Source organism: Silurus meridionalis, chromosome 10 (genome assembly GCF_014805685.1).
Source record: "Silurus meridionalis isolate SWU-2019-XX chromosome 10, ASM1480568v1, whole genome shotgun sequence".
Lineage (NCBI taxonomy): Eukaryota > Metazoa > Chordata > Actinopteri > Siluriformes > Siluridae > Silurus > Silurus meridionalis.
In genome coordinates, this window is record NC_060893.1 from 1,972,302 (window position 1) to 1,993,410 (window position 21,109).

Below are 21,109 nucleotides of genomic sequence, written 5' to 3' on the forward strand. Positions count from 1 at the left end.
ATGTGTTTATAGATGTGTTTATAGATGTATTTATAGATGTGTTTATAGATGTGTTTATAGATGTGCTAATAGATGTGTTTATAGATGTTTATAGATGTGTTTATAGATGTGTTTATAGATGTGTATAGATGTGTTTATAGATCTGTTTATAGATGTGTTTATAGATGTGTTTATAGATGTGTTTATAGATGTGTTTATAGATGTGCTAATAGATGTGTTTATAGATGTGTTTATAGATGTGTTTATAGATGTGTTTATAGATGTGTTATAGATGTGTTTATAGATGTGTTTATAGATGTGCTAATAGATGTGTTTATAGATGTGTTTATAGATGTGTTTATAGATGTGTTTATAGATGTGCTTATAGATGTGTTTATAGATGTGTTTATAGATGTGCTAATAGATGTGTTTAAAGATGTGTTTATAGATGTGTTTATAGATGTGTTTATAGATGTGTTTATAGATGTGTTTATAGATGTGTTTATAGATGTGTTTATAGATGTGTTTATAAATGTGTTTATAGATGTGTTTATAGATGTTTATAGATGTGCTAATAGATGTGTTTATAGATGTGTTTATAGATGTGTTTATAGATGTGTTTATAGATGTGTTTATAGATGTGTTTATAGATGTGTATAGATGTGTTTATAGATGTGTTTATAGATGTGTGTTTATAGATGTGCTAATAGATGTGTTTATAGATGTGTTTATAGATGTGTTTATAGATGTGTTTATAGATGTGCTTATAGATGTGTTTATAGATGTGTTTATAGATGTGCTAATAGATGTGTTTATAGATGTGTTTATAGATGTGTTTATAGATGTGTTTATAGATGTGTTTATAGATGTGTTTATAGATGTGTTTATAGATGTGCTTATAGATGTGTTTATAGATGTTTATAGATGTGTTTATAGATGTGCTAATAGATGTGTTTATAGATGTGCTTATAGATGTGTTTATAGATGTGCTTATAGATGTGTTTATAGATGTGTTTATAGATGTGTTTATAGATGTGTTTATAGATGTGCTTATAGATGTGTTTATAGATGTGTTTATAGATGTGTTATAGATGTGCTTATAGATGTGTTTATAGATGTGCTTATAGATGTGTTTATAGATGTGTTTATAGATGTGTTTATAGATGTGCTTATAGATGTGTTTATAGATGTGTTTATAGATGTGTTTATAAATGTGTTTATAGATGTGTTTATAGATGTGTTTATAGATGTGTTTATAGATGTGTTTATAGATGTGCTTATAGATGTGTTTATAGATGTGTTTATAGATCTGTTTATAGATCTGTTTATAGATGTGCTGATAGATGTGTTTATAGATGTGCTTATAGATGTGTTTATAGATGTGCTTATAGATGTGTTTATAGATGTGTTTATAGATGTGTTTATAGATGTGTTTATAGATGTGCTTATAGATGTGTTTATAGATCTGTTTATAGATGTGTTTATAGATGTGCTAATAGATGTGTTTATACATGTGTTTATAGTACAATGAGGCTGCACAATAATTGTGGCTCAGGAGTGCTGTAATATCGCTGTAAATACAAGGAGTTAGTCATCTGTAACTCTCAGTTGTCCTGTAAAAACAGAGAGCAATTTTCCTTTCATTCAGCCTCAGCTTGCTGTTTTGTCCTATCTCGTCTAGCATGTTGTTCTAAATACACGAGGATAAACCTTTTGTGATTTTTAGAGAACACATAAGGAAATTTATATTTAAAACAGTGTTTTTACCCTCTCTGAGTGGCTGGCAGGAGAAAGGTGGAACTCATAGAGGGGGATGAAGAAACCCTCCAACTCACCAATCAGCAAAAGCAGGATTACACCGTCTGCAAACTGATTTACAGCAATATCATTTTACTAGCATTATATACACCACTGCATGTTCCTAAGGCAAGTGAAAATGTACACATACTTTACTGTTGGCTTTATCTAATTTACCACTTTACTACAGCTAAACTGTAATCCGTGAAATTTAAAACATGCATGCAATATATACACTATGATAAAAATAAAATCTAAATGTATTACAAGCAAACTAGTAAATCTTTACCGTTATTTTAATTATTGTGCACCCTGTTTTTCTTTGGGGAAAAATCAGGTGCATTGATTCACCTGTTTCTCGATGTCAGACACCTGCAACCTTAATGGAGACATGTTCTTATTGATGAAGTGCAAGAGGGCCTGTAGATGTGGATAAAGGTTAAATACATCAGCAGTTTATTTTACACGAATTGTACGTGTATTACAAGAGCATTTTTTAATACCTTTTTGACTGTGGAGATTTTGTATGAGTCCAGTTTGAGCAGCTCATCTATGGGGTCATCTATTGATTAGAAAAATAAAGGTATTAATGGGTATGCACTTTACTAATGCTTTATATAACCCCAAAAAATGAACGGAATAAAAGTTCTAAATAAAATGTCTTAACTTACTTTTACCTTCAGAATTGTCACTGGGGACACAGAATGATATGATAATATTAGTGTTAATATGAAACAAATATACAATTTCAATGTGTGTGTGATGTATATTGATTTATTAAAATGTTATTTAATAATTATTTATACCTTTGCAAAGTGATGTATTCGATCTGCTTGCCAGATTTGATGTCTCCTTTGTTTACCTTTATCAAATGCATAATAATCAGCAGAGAATGTCATGATTTATTAATTCATTTCCAATTGGAAATACTGAAGGTCCAAAAATCATTCCTTATTGTCTAGTGCAAAATAAAAGTTCTCATTTAGTTAAAACTTAAATCACTTTATAGTGGTGTGAATAAACATAAAGCTGTTACTACACTTCATACAACATATACTAATCCTGCTGCTCTACACACATCTATAAAATCAGCTTGATGGTAAAAGAAAAAAAAATTGAAGGACAAATGATCAGAAACTCAACGATTTGGTATCTTTTTTTTTTTTTACAATTAGTAGTTGCTACATTTTGCGCTACTGTACATTAGAACATCAGAAGCATAGAGTCTTCATATGAAGAGATTTCATTTATAAATTAGTTGTACAAGCATTTACACTAGATATTTGGTATTTATAAAAAGATTGTAGTTTGTGTAAATTTGTGTGTAAGAGAATTTGATCACTTTGAGGATTGTTTATTCTGACTGTGATTCATAGAAGGACTTTGGAATCTCAATCAAAATGACAAGTTCACTATGTTGGAGATGAAGAATACCATAAATAATATCATTAAAAAATATATTCAATTCAATTTCAATTCATTTTTATTTGTATAGCGCTTTTAACAATGAACATTGTCTCAAAGCAGCTTTACACAGATAATGCAGTGATTAAATGTAAATATTATTAATTAATTGCCGGTAATTTTTTTTAAGTAAAACAAAGGAAATGGAGCAGTCTAGACAGAAGATGGCTGGTTTGTCTGCTCGTAGCTGTAAGTTAAATATTTATTTAATATTACAATTATATATTATAATTATATAATATCATTACTATTTTATTTGTGTAGTAGTTTCGTTAAAATAGTTTTGTCTTATTTTTCAACCTTTGCCTAGTTCATGACATGATCAGTCGATTCATGATTCATCACACATAAGCCCAGTAAAATCCAGTATATTTTGTGAACTTTTGTATATCCAGTGGAAATCCAGTGGAAGTTTACTTTTATTCACATATATTCACAATGTACTATTTGTATATTGTGTTTAACAATGGACATTGTCTCAAAGCAGCTTAACACAGATAAAGCAGTTACAAGTTTGTTCCTTATAATTGTAAGTTCATTCCTTATGAGCAAACCTGTGGCAAAGAAAAACTCCCTGAGATGGTATGAGGAAGAAACCTTGAGTGGAACCACACTCAAAAGAGAACCCATCCTTATTTGGGTGGCACCGAAAGTCCATTCAATACAGTTAATCACTGTTCTGGTGTACAGGTGATTAAATGCATCCTGTGGTCCTGAGCCATATTTATTCCAAATCCATTCTCAAAGTTCTTGAGTTGCTCAGTAATTTATTATTATTATTATTATTATTATTATTATTATTATTATTATTATTATTATTATGAATTCATATTATATACATTATTTATTTTGTGTTATTACATTAGATAAGATTTTATTGCATTTATCGAGGTTTATGTGCAGTCAAAAATAGAATTGTGCTGGAGAACATAAATAATGTATGATTTTGGCAGATGTTTATATGCAGTATACACGTGCACTGTATGTAAACATTTGTGGACATGTGATGCCCACGAAAGTGTGCCCACATTGTGTATTAGTTGTTTCTTTTGTAGTTAATTTTTATTATACACTCTTTTTCAAGATTTATTTTTGCATAACATGTAATGTTAAACAGTAACATATACATGCAATTATACCTCTGCGCCTGTAGGGGGGGGCAATGGGACTAGTTTGCCTATGCATCACCGGAAATTTCTCTCATAACTGAGAAAGATTTAATGAAGGCAAGCCACAGTTTCTGTGTCATCCTTTTTGTTCTCCACTTTTCAGGTGGGTAATATGTTTAAAACTTAACCAAAGTTGTTGTTATGACTTTGTGAACATTCAGAGACACTTTTGGTGTTAGTGTAGAGAGTTTTTTCCACAAGGCTGGATAAATGCTAATAAAATAAATGCTAATGCTGTTTAGCAAAGGTAACGCGGCACCGCGCTAGTGTGGGCAAGTAGTACTTTATGTGAGGTTTGTGTAGGCCACGTGCTTATATTTTCACGAGTCAAAATGTGATATCAGGCTCCTGCATTTTGTTTTATTTAATATGTATAGAGATTTGGTTTTACTTTAAAATGATGTTAAGAGATGTTTAAATATAAAATTATATGTTAGTGTGTTAGTATATAAACATATGTTAATTAAAAGAGTTAAAATACACAGAGTTAATATGCAAAGCTCTACACGTTTAAAGAAGCTGACAATAAAAACTGCCATGTTATTTACAAGTTGCTGTGAAGCATGTAGTCCAAGAAACACTGAATGGTGTGTGTAAAAGTGCATTTAAGGTGCAAGTAACCAGCATGTTAATCTGTAAAGTGATGTAGAGATGTGAAAATGGTGTTGTAACAGAATGTGTTTATTTTTGGACACTCCAATATGTCTAAGAGGACAGTGAATATGGACAGTGAAATAAACTGGATAAATGGACAGTGTTTACACTGCAGTGAATAACATGTCAATAAACATAACTGAGAAAGATTTAATGAAGGCAAGCCACAGTTTCTGTGTCATCCTTTTTGTTCTCCACTTTTCAGTTTTTTTTATACAGCTGTCTACGGGCGCCACAACCCGGTACCTGTAACAGTTTATTGGGGGCTCGTCCGGGATCTTCTCCGCTGTCAGGGTGGAAGATGATCCAGTGATACAGACACCTGGGACCAAAGGTGACCAGCCAGGAACTAGCCACTCATTGGGGAGAGAGATTCGACACGGTGACCCATTGCGTGAAAGAGGGAAACACTCATGGCAGACAGTGAGAGGAAAAGCTTGGTGTGGACCATCAAGAAAGGCCTGCTCACCCTTTCTGCAGATGAACTGTTCCAGATTGCAAAGTCGCTGGGTCCTGTGCCAGGGGTGGACCGGTCTCGTTTGGCACCTATGGATGAGGAGGCTTGTTTCGACTACATCAGCAGTTTCATGCACAGTAAGCACTTGCAAGAGTCTGAGGATGAAGGCCTAGCTCACTTATTAGAGTTGAAAGAGGTAGTTGATGTAACTATTCAGAGTCATGTGTCTGACATACAAATGTGTGTAAAAGGTAATGCTGTCTCACATGTTCCACTGTCAAACTTACAAGTTGATATCACTGATGAGGAAACTCAAGCTAATGTTAATGTAAATCCAGTTGATGGTGAGACTGTTGAAGTTGATGCTAATGCAATACACCCTTTAGCAAACACAGCTATCAACACACACAACTCAGAAATACAGAAATTACTGGCTAGCTATGAGGAACTTAGTAAGAAGATCACACAGTACATACCCACCTCCACTCTGCAGTCCACACTCCATTCACCTGCAAAGTCACATCTCACATCACAGAATAGGGACACATTGAACACTAGGCGTTTGGGTGAATATCCCACAACTGTTGCTCATGACAAGTTGGTCTCCTTAAGAGAGTTGTCCTATCTACATCGTAGAGAGTTCAAGATTCAGGGTGGTCAGATTGGAGATCATGGTTCAGACATCAGTTATAACAATGTTTGCCGCCAGATTGAAGAAGGGGTAAAGGAGCAATTTAGTGATGCAGAAATTGTTAAAGCTGTCCTCAGGGCAATAAAACCTGGAATTTCAAAGATATGCTTATGAACAAGGAAGATCTGACTATCGAAGAGTTCAAAGTTTTTCTTTACTCCCACCTCGGTGAGCAAAACACCTTGGAGCTTTTCCAGGAGCTCATGTGCACCAAACAGAAGGACAATGAGACACCTCAACAATTCCTGTATAGAGCAATAGGGCTTAAGCAAAAGATCTTGCTGGCCTCAAGACATGCTGATACAGATGTGAGGTACAGTCCAAGCACAGTTCAGGATGTTTTCCTCCATACTGTACATCAAGGCCTGGGGCACAAGCATGATGAAATCCGTCGAGAACTCAAACCATTGCTTGCAGATCCTAGTGTGACTGATGAGACAATCCTGAAACAGATACATAAGATAATGAGCGATGAAAGTGGAAGACAGAGGCGTTTAGGTCCGGCCACCCGTCAAAGGCTCGCTACTGTGCACAGTGCTCAGGCTGAAGCAAATGTCATTCAGTCTCCTGGTGTCAAGGAAGAAAAAGTGGAAAAGAAATCAAAAACAGATGTGATCCAACAGTTGACAGACAAAATTGAGAAGCTGACCAGTCTTGTAGAGGTTATGCAACAGTCAGTACAAACACAAAAACCGGGACAAGTCAGGCATGCACAGAGAGGTAAGACAAACGACAGGAGGAGAAACCATATGGATGTCACAAGTGCATTGAACAGAACTACTCCGCTTGCACTCACTGTTTCCGTTGTGGCGAAGGCGGTCATCGAGCAGTGGGATGTCTGAAGAAAACGGTGCAGCAGGAAAACTGGAGCCAGTCCCTGTTGGGGGACAGACAGTGACTGGATCCCTAAAGTCCCAGACACACACCCGCCATACCAATGACCCAGACACACAAAGTGTGACAGCCGTTCAAGCACAAGGCATGACAGAAGTTCAAAGTCAGAGACAAACAAACCCAACCTCTGGTACACCATTTCACATCCTCCCGAACAGCAAAAGTGGGCGTCTTGCCAAACTCATTGGAAGAAAAGCTCTCACCTACTGTAACCTGAATGGGTTAGCTGTGACTGCTTTGCTAGATACTGGAGCTCAGGTGAGCATGATTGACAGAGATTGGAAAAACAAATACTTGCCAGATACCATTGTTAACTCGCTTAGCGAGATTTTTCAGGATGGAGAGGAGCTGAAAGTCTGTGCAGTTAATGGTGACATGATTCCATTTGATGGCTGGATATCCCTAACAGTTAATTTGATGGGAAATGAAAATCCTGCTCTGTCAGTCACTGTGCCATTTCTTGTCAGCAGTCTTACCCTGGAGAGGCCACTACTGGGATTTAATGTACTGGAGGAGATGATACAAACACAGCCTGAGCAGCTAGTCCCCACACTCACTACCCTACTTTGTAACGCCATGTTGATATCAACCGATAAAGCAGAGCTTCTTGTAGCCTTCATCCAGGTCAGCAAACCCTCTGTACAGTGTGGATGTATACGGACTGGCAGACAAGATGTTGCCATTCCAGCGGTCAAGTAGCCTGGATAAAATGCCAAGTCCCACCAAGCATGGACTCGTCTGATTTAGCCTTCCTGTTTGAACCTGATGATAACGCATTGCTGGCCGACCTGGATGTTGGTGATGCTCTGTTGGAGGTGCAAAACCCAAGGAAGCCATATGTAACTGTACCTGTCGGAAACAACACAAAACACTCCATCCTCTTACCAAGAAAGACAGCTCTTGGTCGCATTCATACTGTTGAGAAGGTGATTCCAGCGGCCAGCCCAACAACCCAACATCCACAGTAACCATCAACAGTGCTGTTTTAACCCCTGATGGCCCCAGCCCACCTCCATGGCAACCTAATGTTGACCTTAGCCATCTTAACGAGGAAAAAAGGTTAGTGGTCAGTGAAATGCTTCGAAGAAGCTGGCGCCGCACAAGGTGAAAACGATATTGGATGCATACCAAGCCTACAGATGTCGATCACACTTAAGGATACAATACCCGTGCAAAGGACTTACTCTTCAGTCCCTAAGCCACTCTTTAAAGAGGTAAAAGAGTACATACAGGAACTGATGCTCAGAGGCTGGATAGTTAAATCCAAATCCCGTATGCTGCTCCAGTTGTCTGCGTCAGAAAAAGATGGAAGCTTGAGGCTGTGCATTGATTATCGCCTCCTGAACAAGAAGACTGTCCCTGACCGACATCCTCTACCTAGAATACAGGACCTGACAGATACCCTTGGTGGCAATACCTGGTTTAGCATATTGGACCAGGGCAAAGCCTATCACCAGGGTTTTGTTGCTGAAGATTCCCGTCATTTCACCGCGTTTATCACTCCTTGGGGGCTTTATGAATGGGTCCGTGTCCCATTTGGATTGTCGAATGCCCCTGCAGCATTCCAGCGAAGCATGGAAGAAATGCTTGGGCCTCTCAGAGATGAGTGCTGCATCCCATATCTTGACGATGTGCTCTGCTATGCAAAGACATTCGATGAACATGTGGAGGCGCTCCGCAGAGTCCTCCAGGCTCTCCAGCGCCACGGAGTAAAATTGAGGCCAGAGAAATGCGAGCTATTCAAACAAGAAGTCAGGTATGTGGGCCGTCTTGTGTCAGCTGAGGGATCAGAATAGACCCCGTGACTTGGAAGCTGTCAAAACCCTGACGAGTAAAACACCACAGACAGTTGGTGAGGTGAGGAAGCTGACTGGATTCCTGGGTTATTACCGCTCATACATTCAGGATTTCTCCCGAATTGCAAAGCCGATCTATGAGCTGCTCCAAACGAAGTCAGGAAAAACCCGGATCCCAGTACGAGGTAAAAGTGCTGGGGGGCCACAATTACCCTCCCGAGAACCTGTTAGCTGGACTGCTGTACACCAGGGGGCCCTTGAACAATTGGTCACTCTCTTGACAAGTCCACCTGTTTTGGCATACCCTGATTTCCACTTGCCTTTCACTTTACATACCGATGCTTCAGACCGAGGCCTTGGAGCAGTCCTATACCAGCGCCAGGATAGCAAACTGAGAGTCATAGGATATGGGTCAAGAACACTCACACCAGCAGAACGCAATTACCATCTGCACAGTGGGAAACTGGAGTTCCTTGCACTGAAATGGGCAGTGTGTGAGAAGTTCCGATTACTTATACTATGCTCCACACTTTACTGTCTATACAGATAATAATCCGCTGACTTATGTCCTGGGGACGGCGAAACTCAACGCGGTCGGTCACCGGTGGGTTGGTGAGCTTTCTGATTTTAGATTTGACATTAAATACAGGCCCGGGAAGTCAAATGTAGATGCAGACACTTTGTCACGCCTGCCTCTGGATATAGAGACATATGAGATGACTTGCACTGGGGAAGTCACAGATGAGGCAGTGCGTGCAACATGGGATGGGAGTCAGGCAGCTAAGAGCAAGGACGTAGCCTGGGTGGCAGCACTTAATATGACCTCCTCTAAACCGCTCCAACAATCTCACTCCAACATACTGCCCATCAACCATGAGGATCTTGTGAGGGCCCAGCAAGAGGATAAAGCAATAAACCAGATAAGAGAGTTAAAACTGTCTGGCACTAAATTGACGGAAGCAATCCGAAAAACAGTGAGAGGAGCCGCTCAAAAGCTGCTTCATGAATGGAGTAAGCTGTATTTGGAAAATGATCTCCTTTACAAGAACTAAGGAGCAGAAACAGTTGGTCCTCCCCTGCAAATACAGGGTGCTTGCTCTGAAATATCTGCACAATGAGATGGGACATGTGGGCACAGAAAGAGTCCTCCACCTTGCTAGGGAGAGATTCTACTGGCCCTTTATGGCAAAAGAAATAGAGGATTATGTCACCCGAAAATGTCCATGTATTCAGGCCAAGAAACCTACCACACAGATCCGTGCACCAATGGGCAGCATCACGTCCAGTTTCCCTTTAGAGCTTGTGTGCATTGACTACTTGCATTTGGAAGCCAGCAGTGGAGGTTATGAGTACATTCTAGTAGTGCTTGATCATTTCACCAGATTCTCACAGGCGTATCCCACAAAGAACAAGAGCGGTAAGACTGCAGCCGAGCGCCTGTTTAGCGACTTTATACCCGATTTGGGTACCCGCCAAACTTCATCACGACCAAGGCCGGAGTTTGAGAATAAACTGTTCCAAACGTTACAGCAACTGTCGGGAGTAGCCAACTCAGGACAACGCCGTATCACCCGCAAGGAAACCCAGCTGAGCGGCTAAACCGCACCATACTCCAGATGTTGAGGACACTGACTGAAAGTGAGAAACTGCGGTGGAAGGATCACCTCCGCATGTTATACACGCATATAATTGCACCAGACACGAATCAACTGGCTATTCGCCTTTTTCCTCCTTTATGGCCGTCATCCACATCTCCCAGTTGACTTACTCTTTGGGTTACCTGAAGACAAGGAGTCATATTCACCTAGAGGCTATGCCGAAAAATGGGCCGAAAGAATGTCAGAAGCCTACCGGATTGCCAGTGAAAACAGCAGGAAGTCCAGTGCAAGAGGAAAGGTTATTTATGACAGGAAAGCAAAAGGAGTGGTTTTACAACCAGGTGATCGGGTTCTGGTTAGGAATCTCAGTGAACGTGGGGGCCCAGGCAAGTTAAGACCGTATTGGGAGAAGACTGTCTACAGTGTTAAACAACAACTGGCCAACAATTCTGTTTACATTGTCTGTCCTGAGACTGGGGACCAGGAAAACCCGTACATTGCATCGCAATCTCTTGTTGCTGGTGAACGACTTACCTCTCGACATCACCGTACCTCATACCAGACCTATCACTGGAAAAAAGCAACGCACAGTAAGACAGGGGGATCAGACAGCCACACAAACGGGCACCAATGAGGGTCATAGCTCTGATTCAGATGATGATGATGATGATTACAACCCAGGGTATTGGTTGAGAACCCCTTCAGTGAGACAGGAGGCAGGGCCTCCTACTCATCCTGAGAAATCTACCTCGCCTCAGAGGAACCTCTGTGCAGCTCCAGAACCTGTATGTAGCACACCTTTTACTGTACCTGGGTATTCACCAAGCTTTATCCTGGCACTTCCAGAAAGTGAAGCTACCCAAGGCACTGATAAGGTCCTACATGATCTCAGTAGACCTATGGAAGAAAATGAAGGCAACCAGTATGTGGAGCCCAGCACCAAAGCCGACCCCTAACCCATCTTGTTGAGCAAGGCCACACAGAACTGAGGAGGTCGACACGTGAAAGGAAGCCAAGACAGTTTCTCACCTATGAAACATTAGGTGAACCATCAACGCAGTCACACACTAATCTTAACTCAGTTTCTGCTCACTTATCCCCATACACGCCCATCACCCATCTCCCTTCACCCCCATACCTGCCCATGTCATTTATTACCCCAATGAGTCTACCAGGTTTACAACCCATCTTGTACACTCAGACACCGTACCCACCATATACCCACCATACACCAGTCACATATATTCCATCTACAACGCTTTGCTATTGAGTAGAATTTCGATTACTAAGGATGTTTATGATTGAAGAACAGTTTATGTTGTTTGGTTAATATGTTTAAAGGAATGCCAGGAGCCATTCTTATTTTGTCGGGGAGCGTGTGATGCCCACGAAAGTGTGCCCACATTGTGTATTAGTTGTTTCTTTTGTAGTTAATTTTATTATACACTCTTTTTCAAGATTTATTTTTGCATAACATGTAATGTTAAACAGTAACATATACATGCAATTATACCTCTGCGCCTGTAGGGGGGGGCAATGGGACTAGTTTGCCTATGCATCACCGGAAATTTCTCTCATAACTGAGAAAGATTTAATGAAGGCAAGCCACAGTTTCTGTGTCATCCTTTTTGTTCTCCACTTTTCAAGTGGGTAATATGTTTAAAACTTAACCAAAGTTGTTGTTATGACTTTGTGAACATTCAGAGACACTTTTGGTGTTAGTGTAGAGAGTTTTTTCCACAAGGCTGGATAAATGCTAATAAAATAAATGCTAATGCTGTTTAGCAAAGGTAACGCGCACCGCGCTAGTGTGGGCAAGTAGTACTTTATGTGAGGTTTGTGTAGGCCACGTGCTTATATTTTCACGAGTCAAAATGTGATATCAGGCTCCCTGCATTTTGTTTTATTTAATATGTATAGAGATTTGGTTTTACTTTAAAATGATGTTAAGAGATGTTTAAATATAAAATTATATGTTAGTGTGTTAGTATATAAAAATATGTTAATTAAAAGAGTTAAAATACACAGAGTTAATATGCAAAGCTCTACACGTTTAAAGAAGCTGACAATAAAAACTGCCATGTTATTTACAAGTTGCTGTGAAGCATGTAGTCCAAGAAACACTGAATGGTGTGTGTAAAAGTGCATTTAAGGTGCAAGTAACCAGCATGTTAATCTGTAAAGTGATGTAGAGATGTGAAAATGGTGTTGTAACAGAATGTGTTTATTTTTGGACACTCCAATATGTCTAAGAGGACAGTGAATATGGACAGTGAAATAAACTGGATAAATGGACAGTGTTTACACTGCAGTGAATAACATGTCAATAAACATAACTGAGAAAGATTTAATGAAGGCAAGCCACAGTTTCTGTGTCATCCTTTTTGTTCTCCACTTTTCAGTTTTTTTTTATACAGCTGTCTACGGGCGCCACAACCCGGTACCTGTAACAGACACCTGACCTGAAGTGCTTTTTAAACATGCCATTCCACATGTCCTTATATTTCATGTATTCCGCTACATTTTATATTCAAAATCTATTCACAGATCATATTCAAAAATGTACCTCAAACAGGGCAACCTCCACACTAACATTTGAGGGAAGGGCCAGGTCAGGCTGATAGCGCTTCACCATGGCCACCAGCAGATGAAGAGTCGCCAGCAGGTCTCGACTGTGGATGACTTAACAACAGAGAGAGTCTTAACCACAAATTTAAGCATTTTTAACTGTTAAATAATCAAAATCTTATTAATTGAATAAGGCAACATCTGGTCACTCTTTTTCTTTCTATGATGAGTGAAAAGTTGTCAATTGCAAATCCTCTTGAGGGTCCTTGAGCAAGTCTATTAAACTGTTTACTCAGCTAATCATCTGCCCTGTCAGTTTACACTAAAAAAAAAAGTGTCAGTTTGTGAATAATTGTATCAGTAATTGTAAATTAACAATACAGTTACACTTACCTTTCCAGTTAATAGAATGTGTTAATGGCACTAGCACAAATTTCACAAAGCAGATATAGTTAAAAACAATGGGACTCACGTTTGGCACTCCATTTAGCTGCACTATCTGCTTCAGGACCAAGCCCTAGCTCCTGGTTGAGGGCTTGCAGAATTAAGTCCAGTTTGTACATCTGAGCAACAGTGCTTACTGCGATTTCCTCAACCTCTAAGTGAATGCCACCTAACTTGCCTGAGGTAAAAAAAAAAAAGAATAAAAGATTGTAACAGAAATCTAGACCAATGTTTCTATAATGACTGTTGCATTAAGTATAAATGAGTTTTTTACTCAGTAGGTGATGAATCACGAGTCCATCATAGATGTCTTCTTCCAGAGACTTTATTACAATGTGCTCTGACTTCAGAGTACTGTTAATCCAATCCACCAGAACCTGTGGTCCAGATAGAGAGGTCAGATACAGACATAATGACATAGGAAATGTAGAACAATCTACTCAGGATCTCACCTCTTTAAGCTTCAGTAGTTTGGAATCATTAAAAGATGAAGGCTGGATGATGTTTCTTCTTTCTCCTGCCATATGAAATAAAACTCAGTATTGCGTCACATTTTACATTTCAGCACCCTACAAAAAAGGCTTTTCATGTTTTCTTTAGTTTTATTTAAAGACACAGGAGATGAAAACGCCGACACGGGGCTCTGTGATGGTCACTCATATTAATAAGGTAGCAGCTTATTAAAAGTAACTTCACAGTAAATCACTCACCTTGGTAAGCGCCCTCATTACCCTGCACAGATTGTACCGCATCATCCATTTGATGTTTCTGTGATTAATTACACATAAATAAACTGAATAAGTAAACATTCACTGCTGTGTAGTAAGAACAAAAATAAAACCGAGCTCACAGGTTATATAAAGTTATTATATAAAAAATGACTGTTTCGACACCAGCAGCCCCAAAACACAAGACAGCTAAATGAAGTCAGCCAAAAATGATCACTTGATGGAATGGAATGCAAGTGTAAGAAATTGTCCTGTAAATTAACAGTAAAATACTGTCAGCTCAAGTTAACTCATTTTGTTTGCAAAACCAACTGCACTTAAATTGGCCATTTGTTTGTAAACTAATATTTCTAATATTTAAGTGATGTGAACATATAATCCAGCCATTATGGATGCACAAGCCAGTGCACTCTTAGTGCCGGTCCCAAGCCCGAGTAAATAGGGGGGTTTCGTTAGGAAGGGCATCCAGCGTAAAACATCAAATCAAATATGCGGATCACAAATGAGAATTTCATAACGGATCGGTCGAGGCCCGGGTTAACAACGACCGCCACAGGTATCGTTAGCCGACAGGGTACCGGTGGAAATTGGGTTACTGTTGGCCGAAGAAGGAGAAGGAGAGGAGAAAGACGTCTACAGAGACGGCAGGGAAAGGAGCAGTGTAGGAGAGTGGAGGTTAGGGTTGGTACTATGACTGGTAAAGGGAGAGAGGGAGCTGATATGATGGAGAGGAGAAAGGTAGATATGTTGTGTGTTCAGGGGACCAAGTGGAAAGGGAGTAAGGCCAGGAACATTGGAGGTGGGTTTAAACTGTTCTATCATGGTGTGGATGGAAAGAGAAATGGTGTAGGGGTGATTCTGAAGGAAGAGTACAGTAAGAGTGTAGTGGAGGTGAAGAGAGTTTCTGATAGGGTGATGATCGTGAAGGTGGAAGTTGAAGGATGATGATAAATGTCATCAGTGCCTATGCTCCACAAGTTGGCTGTGAGATGGAGGAGAAGGAAAGATTCTGGAGTGAATTAGATGAGGTGGTAGATGGTGTACCTAGGAAAGAACGATTGGTGATTGGGGCAGACTTTAATGGTCATGTAGGTGAAGGGAACAGAGGTGATGTGGAGGTGATGGGTAGGTATGGTTTTAAGGAGAGGAATGTGGAAGGGCAGATGGTGGTAGATTTTGCTAAAAGGATGGAAATGGCAGTGGTGAACACTTATTTTAAGAAGAAGGAGGATCATAGGGTGACGTATAAGAGTGGAGGAAGGTGCACACAGGTGGACTATGTGCTATGCAGGAGATGCAACCTGAAGGAGATTGGAGACTGTAAGGTGTTGGCAGGGGACAGTGTAGTTAGACAGCATCGGATGGTGGTCTGTAGGATGGTTTTGGAGGCGAAGAAGAAGAGGAGGAGAGTGAGGACTGAAAGAAGAATAAGATGGTGGAAACTGAAGGAGGAAGAGTGTAGTGTGAGATTTAGGGAAGAGGTCAGGGGCTCAATGGTGGTGAAGAGGTGCTAGATGATTGGGCAACTACTGCAGAAGTGATGAGGGAGGCAGCTAGAAAAGTACTTGGTGTGACATCTGGAAATAGAAAGCAAGACAAAGAGATGTGGTTGTGGAATGAGGAAGTGCAGGAGAGCATAAGGAGAAAGAGGTTGGCAAAACAGAAGTGGGATAGACAGAATGATGAGAAAAGTAGGCAGGAGTAAAAGGAGATGCGGCAGCAGGTAAAGAGGGATGTGGCGAAAGCCAAGGAAAAGGCATATGAGGAGCTGTATAAGAGGTTGGACACTAAGGAAGGAGAAAAGGATTTATACCGATTGGCCAGGCAGAGAGACCGAGCTGGGAAGGATGTACTGCAAGTTAGAGCAGTAAAGGATGGAGATGGAAATGTGTTGACTAGTGAGGAGAGTGTGTTGAGAAGGTGGAGGGAGTATTTTGAGCAGCTGATGAATGAGGAAAATCAGAGAGAGAGAAGGTTGGATGATGTGGAGTTAGTGAAGCAGGAGGTAGATAGGATTAGTAAGGAGGAAGTGAGAGCAGCGATTAAGAGGATGAAGAGTGGAAAGTCGGTTGGACCAGATGACATACCAGTAGAAGCATAGAGATGTTTAGGAGAGATGGCAGTGGAGTTTTTAACCAGATTGTTTAACAGGATTTTGGAAGGTGAGAAGATGCCTGAGGAATGGAGAAGAAGTGTGCTGGTACCGATCTTTAAGCATAAGGAGATGTGCAGACCTGCAGTAACTACAGGGGAATTAAGTTGATCAGTCACACCATGAAGTTATGGGAAAGAGTAGTGGAAGCCAGGCTGAGAGAAGAGGTGACCATCTGTGAGCAACAGTATGGTTTCATGCCGAGGAAGAGCACCACAGATGCCTTATTTGCTTTGAGGATGTTGACGGAGAAGTATAGAGAAGGACAGAAGGAATTGCATTGTGTATTTGTGGATTTAGAGAAAGCGACGACAGAGTGCCAAGAGAGGAGTTGTGGTATTGTATGAGGAAGTCAGGTGTGTCAGAGAAGTATGTGAGGGTGGTGCAGGACATGTATGAGGACAGTGTGACGGTAGTGAAGTGTGCAGTAGGTACGACAGACTGGTTCAGGGTGAAGGTTGGACTGCATCAAGGATCGCCCTGAGCCCTTTCCTGTTTGCAGTGGTGATGGACAGGTTGACGGACGAGGTCAGACAGGAGTCTCCTGGACTATGATGTTTGCAGATGATATTGTGATTTGTGGTGAGAGTAGGGAGCAGGTTGAGAAGAGCCTGGAGAGGTGGAGATATGCGCTGGAGAGAAGGGGAATGAAAGTCAGTAGGAGTAAGACAGAGTACATGTGTGTGAATGAGAGGGAGGGAAGTGGAGTGGTGCGGTTGCAGGGAGAAGAGCTGGAGAAGGTGGAGGAGTTCAGGTACCTGGGGTCAACAGTGCAAAGTAATGGAGAGTGTGTTAGAGAAGTAAAGAAAAGAGTGCAGGCAGGGTGGAGTGGGTGGAGAAGAGTGACAGGAGTGATTTGTGATAGTAGGGTATCTGCAAGAATGAAAGGGAAAGTTTATAGGACTGTGGTGAGACCTGCGATGTTGTATGGATTAGAGACAGTGGCATTGAGTAAAAGACAGGAGGTGGAGCTGGAGGTAGCAGAGCTGAAGATGTTAAGGTTTTCGTTGGGAGTGACGAGGATGGACAAGATTAGAAATGAGTTTATTAGAGGGACAGCGCATGTAGGATGTTTTGGTGACAAGGTGAGATGAGAGAGATTGAGATGGTTTGGACATGTGCAAAGGAGGGACATGAATTATATTAGTAGAAGAATGCTGAGGATGGAGCCACCAGGTAGGAGGAAAAGAGGAAGACCAAGGAGGAGGTTCATGGATGTGGTGAGGGAAGACATGCAGGTAGTTGGTGTGAAAGAGGCAGATGTAGAGGACAGGGTGGTATGGAGACGGATGATCCGCTGTGGCAACCCCTAATGGGAGCAGCCGAAAGAAGAAGAAGAAGAAGAAGAAGAAGAAGTGATGTGAGCATATTGGTACTCAGAATGTATTTTGAATAAAAAACATATGAAAAAAAAATATGCAAAATCAATAAAAGTATCAATTCGATTAAAATCTCTTGCAGAGAGTAGCAGCACACATTCATGTGCAATTAAAATGAGTGAAGAGATTCTTCCTGCATCACAAACCGCACAGTTACTGCCTTTCTATAACTACATATAGCATTATATCAACATTTCTTCGTCAGTCCTGACTTAAACACAGGCTCTACTCTCCTGCACAATGCTAACCCACAAAACACACACACACACACACACACACACACACACACACACACACACACACACACACACACAGAGCATGTTTTTACAGTATTCACAGTGTGTTTCTTGATTTTACTGGCAGTATTGGAGTAATCTACTGGGGTTTTTTGTTTTTTTGTTTTTTGTAAATTAAATGTACAGTATATTAATATATAAATACATTTTATAGTGTTTTGTTTCATTTCACACATTAAAACCCTTCAATCCCACAGCAAATCCTGTTTTAAAAGAGCACTTGTGCGTCCACACAGCAGTGTTGCAGTAACTCTTAGGGCAGTGATGAAGTTAATGAGATAATGAAGTGACTAATTAAATTAGGATTGATCGTTAGTGATGAACACCTGTGAAAAAGCAGGATTACTGAAGGAAGGAGAAACAAGAGCAAAGAAGCACAACTTACAGCCAAAGCCATCGATAAAATCAACTGAAAATAAACATTAAATCTCTCAAGATTTCAGCAGAGGATGATTATAAAACATTCGTCATATAAACAAATTCATAAATATTTAACATTCGTCATATTACCAGCTTCACTTATTATCAACTGGTGTGACTTTATTTCTGTCATATGTGTGCAAAAGCTCTAATTGAGATTTTAGATGTAATTTCATTTAAAGTCACCATAATGGAGATCAGTGTTTATTTTAGTGTTGCTCGTGAACCTTGACCTTTTAAAAACAGGTTTTTGTAAAAACAGTATGAAACAGAAAACAGTATGAAACAGACAAGTGGTAAGTCATAACAAATCAAATAAAATCTAAATAAAAACAAATTAAGTAAATATTGAGGTGATTCAGGTGAATAATTTATTCATGCTGCAATGCATGTTGGCAGTTTGGCAGTTTGGCCCCCAGCATGCATGGTGGCTTGAAAGCTTGTTAATCACCATTCTTGAGTTTCATGTGTTGATTATTGATGTCTGTGTGTCTTAATCTTGCAATATCACTGAAGGTTTTGTGTGTAAATGTTTGTACAAATAGTTTGTACTCTTGTTTTTTATTTATCATAACAAATATGCTTTGCATACACACTTATAACAGCCAGAAAAAAACTAATAAAAAATGGTGGTCAAACGAAACATTTTCAATAAAATATAAACCCCTGTTAAGTAAAAAAAAATGTTTTGTAGAAATATGACAGAAATAAAGTCAAACTATAATAAATGAAGCTGTTAATTTTGCTTTTGAATTTGTTTATTCATCCTGTTTTAATTCAGTGGATTTCATCTAAAGCTGTAACTGTGTGTCCACATGACTCTGACAAGTGGAGTATACTAGACAACTAATGTTGGGAATAGGTTTTAAAAAGCAAAAATGCAAAAAGTATTAAGTTTACTTGTATATCCATTAACAGTATTTAACTGTTAAATAAACAATAATTTCATGTTTTATAATTTACAGTATTTTACTGTCGCTTTTTTACATTCTTTCACTGGTAAAACTATGAAATTTTTTTACCGTCTAGTACCAGATTCAGGCTGCAGCAGTTTTTGACTTTTCGCTTTATCCTCTCTCATACACACACGCACACACACACACACACACACACACACACACACACACACACACACACAAACCATCAGAGACACAAGATACTGACAGAGAAAACAACTCTGAAACAGGTGAAAATAGAAATGTTTATTTGCGTGTGGTGATGGTTGTCAGGTCGTTTTGCCTCAAGCTGACACAAACCTTCGCTCCATGTTTGACGCACACTCGGATAAACATGCCTACCTTCAGCAGCACATCAGCAGCACATGAACTCTGGCCTTGCTCTCTGCTCACACTTGTCCCTTAAGCACGTCTTTTCAAATCAACACTGCGACAGGTAAAGTCAAGCCAGAAGACCGTCACTGATTTAATCCTCCTGTTCTGTGAAATCCCAGCAATATTACATAGATTAAAGAGAAAGTCAACTGTCAATAAACTCTAGGCTACTTTTTGTAAGGAAGTAGCAGTGAAGAAACACAGCTTCCTCTTTCAGTTATGTGGTTTCAGTGCAGGAAACTGAACAACGCTGCAGCTTTGTTACTCTGAGCAGCTCAGCTGTTTATTACATTTTATTACAGTCGTGTGAAGCCAACATTTGTACATTTCAAGTGAATAGTCAATCAACTATATATCTGAAACTCAAGTGCTGTATAAGAATAAGTAATAGTTGTAAGCAGTGTTCTTTTTTGTTTTTAATATCCCCATTGCTCAGTTTCACGAAGGGGTTTGTTTTTGATATTAGGATATGGTTTAGGTTCAGATAATACACATTTAAATTGCTCTTCACCATCCTTCTGAGAAACATTACGAATATCGTCATTCTCTCACTCTGTTTTTCCCTAAGTTCAGAGTCAGACTCCTTGTGAAAAGGAGGAAGCAGTCATTTGGGCAGGGGGGTTACCATGGTTACCATGGTTACCTGGCAAATAGACAAGACCAGATTAGCTTCCAAATAAACAGAGATTGAAGCCCAGAATTCACCTTAACATAAAAGAAGCATGTGTTTACAGACTTGTTTACACGTTATCTTTATACAGACATTACATTTATACACAGTATCTAACAAAAGTGAGTGCACCCTTACATTTCAGCAACCATTTTATTAGATGTTCTTAAGGGCCAATACTATAATAATGAAACTTGGATATTTAGTGTGCAGTTTGTATATAGTACAGATTTACTGTCCTCTGAAAAGAACTCAACATACAGCCATTATTGTCTAAATAACTGCCAACTAAAGTGAGTGCACCCTCAGTGAACATAGCAGAACTGTGTCCAAAGTGTGAATATTGTGTGTGAGCACCACTGATATCCAGCACTGCTTTAATCCCCCTGGGTATGGAATTCACCAGAGCTGCACAGGTTGTTGCTGGGATCCTCTTCCACTCCTCCATAATGACATCACGAAGCTGCTGGATGTCGGACACATGGTGCTGCTCAGGATTTTCTGGTTTCATCCTATAAACTGTTATTTAAATGCTATGCTTTACATACACTCTGTCTGTGTGTGTGTGTGTGTGTGTGTGTGTGTGTGTGTGTGTGTGTGTGTGTGTGTGTGTGTGTGCGCG

The 21,109-nt window shown here is 39.8% G+C and overlaps 1 protein-coding gene across 2 annotated transcripts in view; it reads right to left on the reverse strand.

Moving 5' to 3' along the window:
* Nucleotides 1–20,025, reverse strand: part of parvg (parvin, gamma) — a 35,476-nt gene extending 15,451 nt beyond the window's left edge. Inside the window, exons 1-11 of one of the 2 annotated variants that reach the window (XM_046860232.1) lie at nt 19,785–20,025; nt 14,222–14,279; nt 13,964–14,028; nt 13,786–13,888; nt 13,540–13,689; nt 13,066–13,181; nt 2,583–2,638; nt 2,454–2,467; nt 2,280–2,338; nt 2,128–2,196; nt 1,747–1,848 (exon numbers count right to left, since the gene is read on the reverse strand). In XM_046860232.1, the coding sequence (XP_046716188.1) occupies nt 1,747–1,848; nt 2,128–2,196; nt 2,280–2,338; nt 2,454–2,467; nt 2,583–2,638; nt 13,066–13,181; nt 13,540–13,689; nt 13,786–13,888; nt 13,964–14,028; nt 14,222–14,270 (783 nt within the window). In that variant the 5' untranslated portion in view covers nt 14,271–14,279; nt 19,785–20,025. Of the gene's footprint in view, nt 1–1,746; nt 1,849–2,127; nt 2,197–2,279; nt 2,339–2,447; nt 2,468–2,582; nt 2,639–13,065; nt 13,182–13,539; nt 13,690–13,785; nt 13,889–13,963; nt 14,029–14,221; nt 14,280–19,784 lie in introns of both variants that reach the window. The other variant, XM_046860230.1, reaches the window with a different exon arrangement.
* Between the last annotated feature and the right edge of the window lie 1,084 nt (nt 20,026–21,109).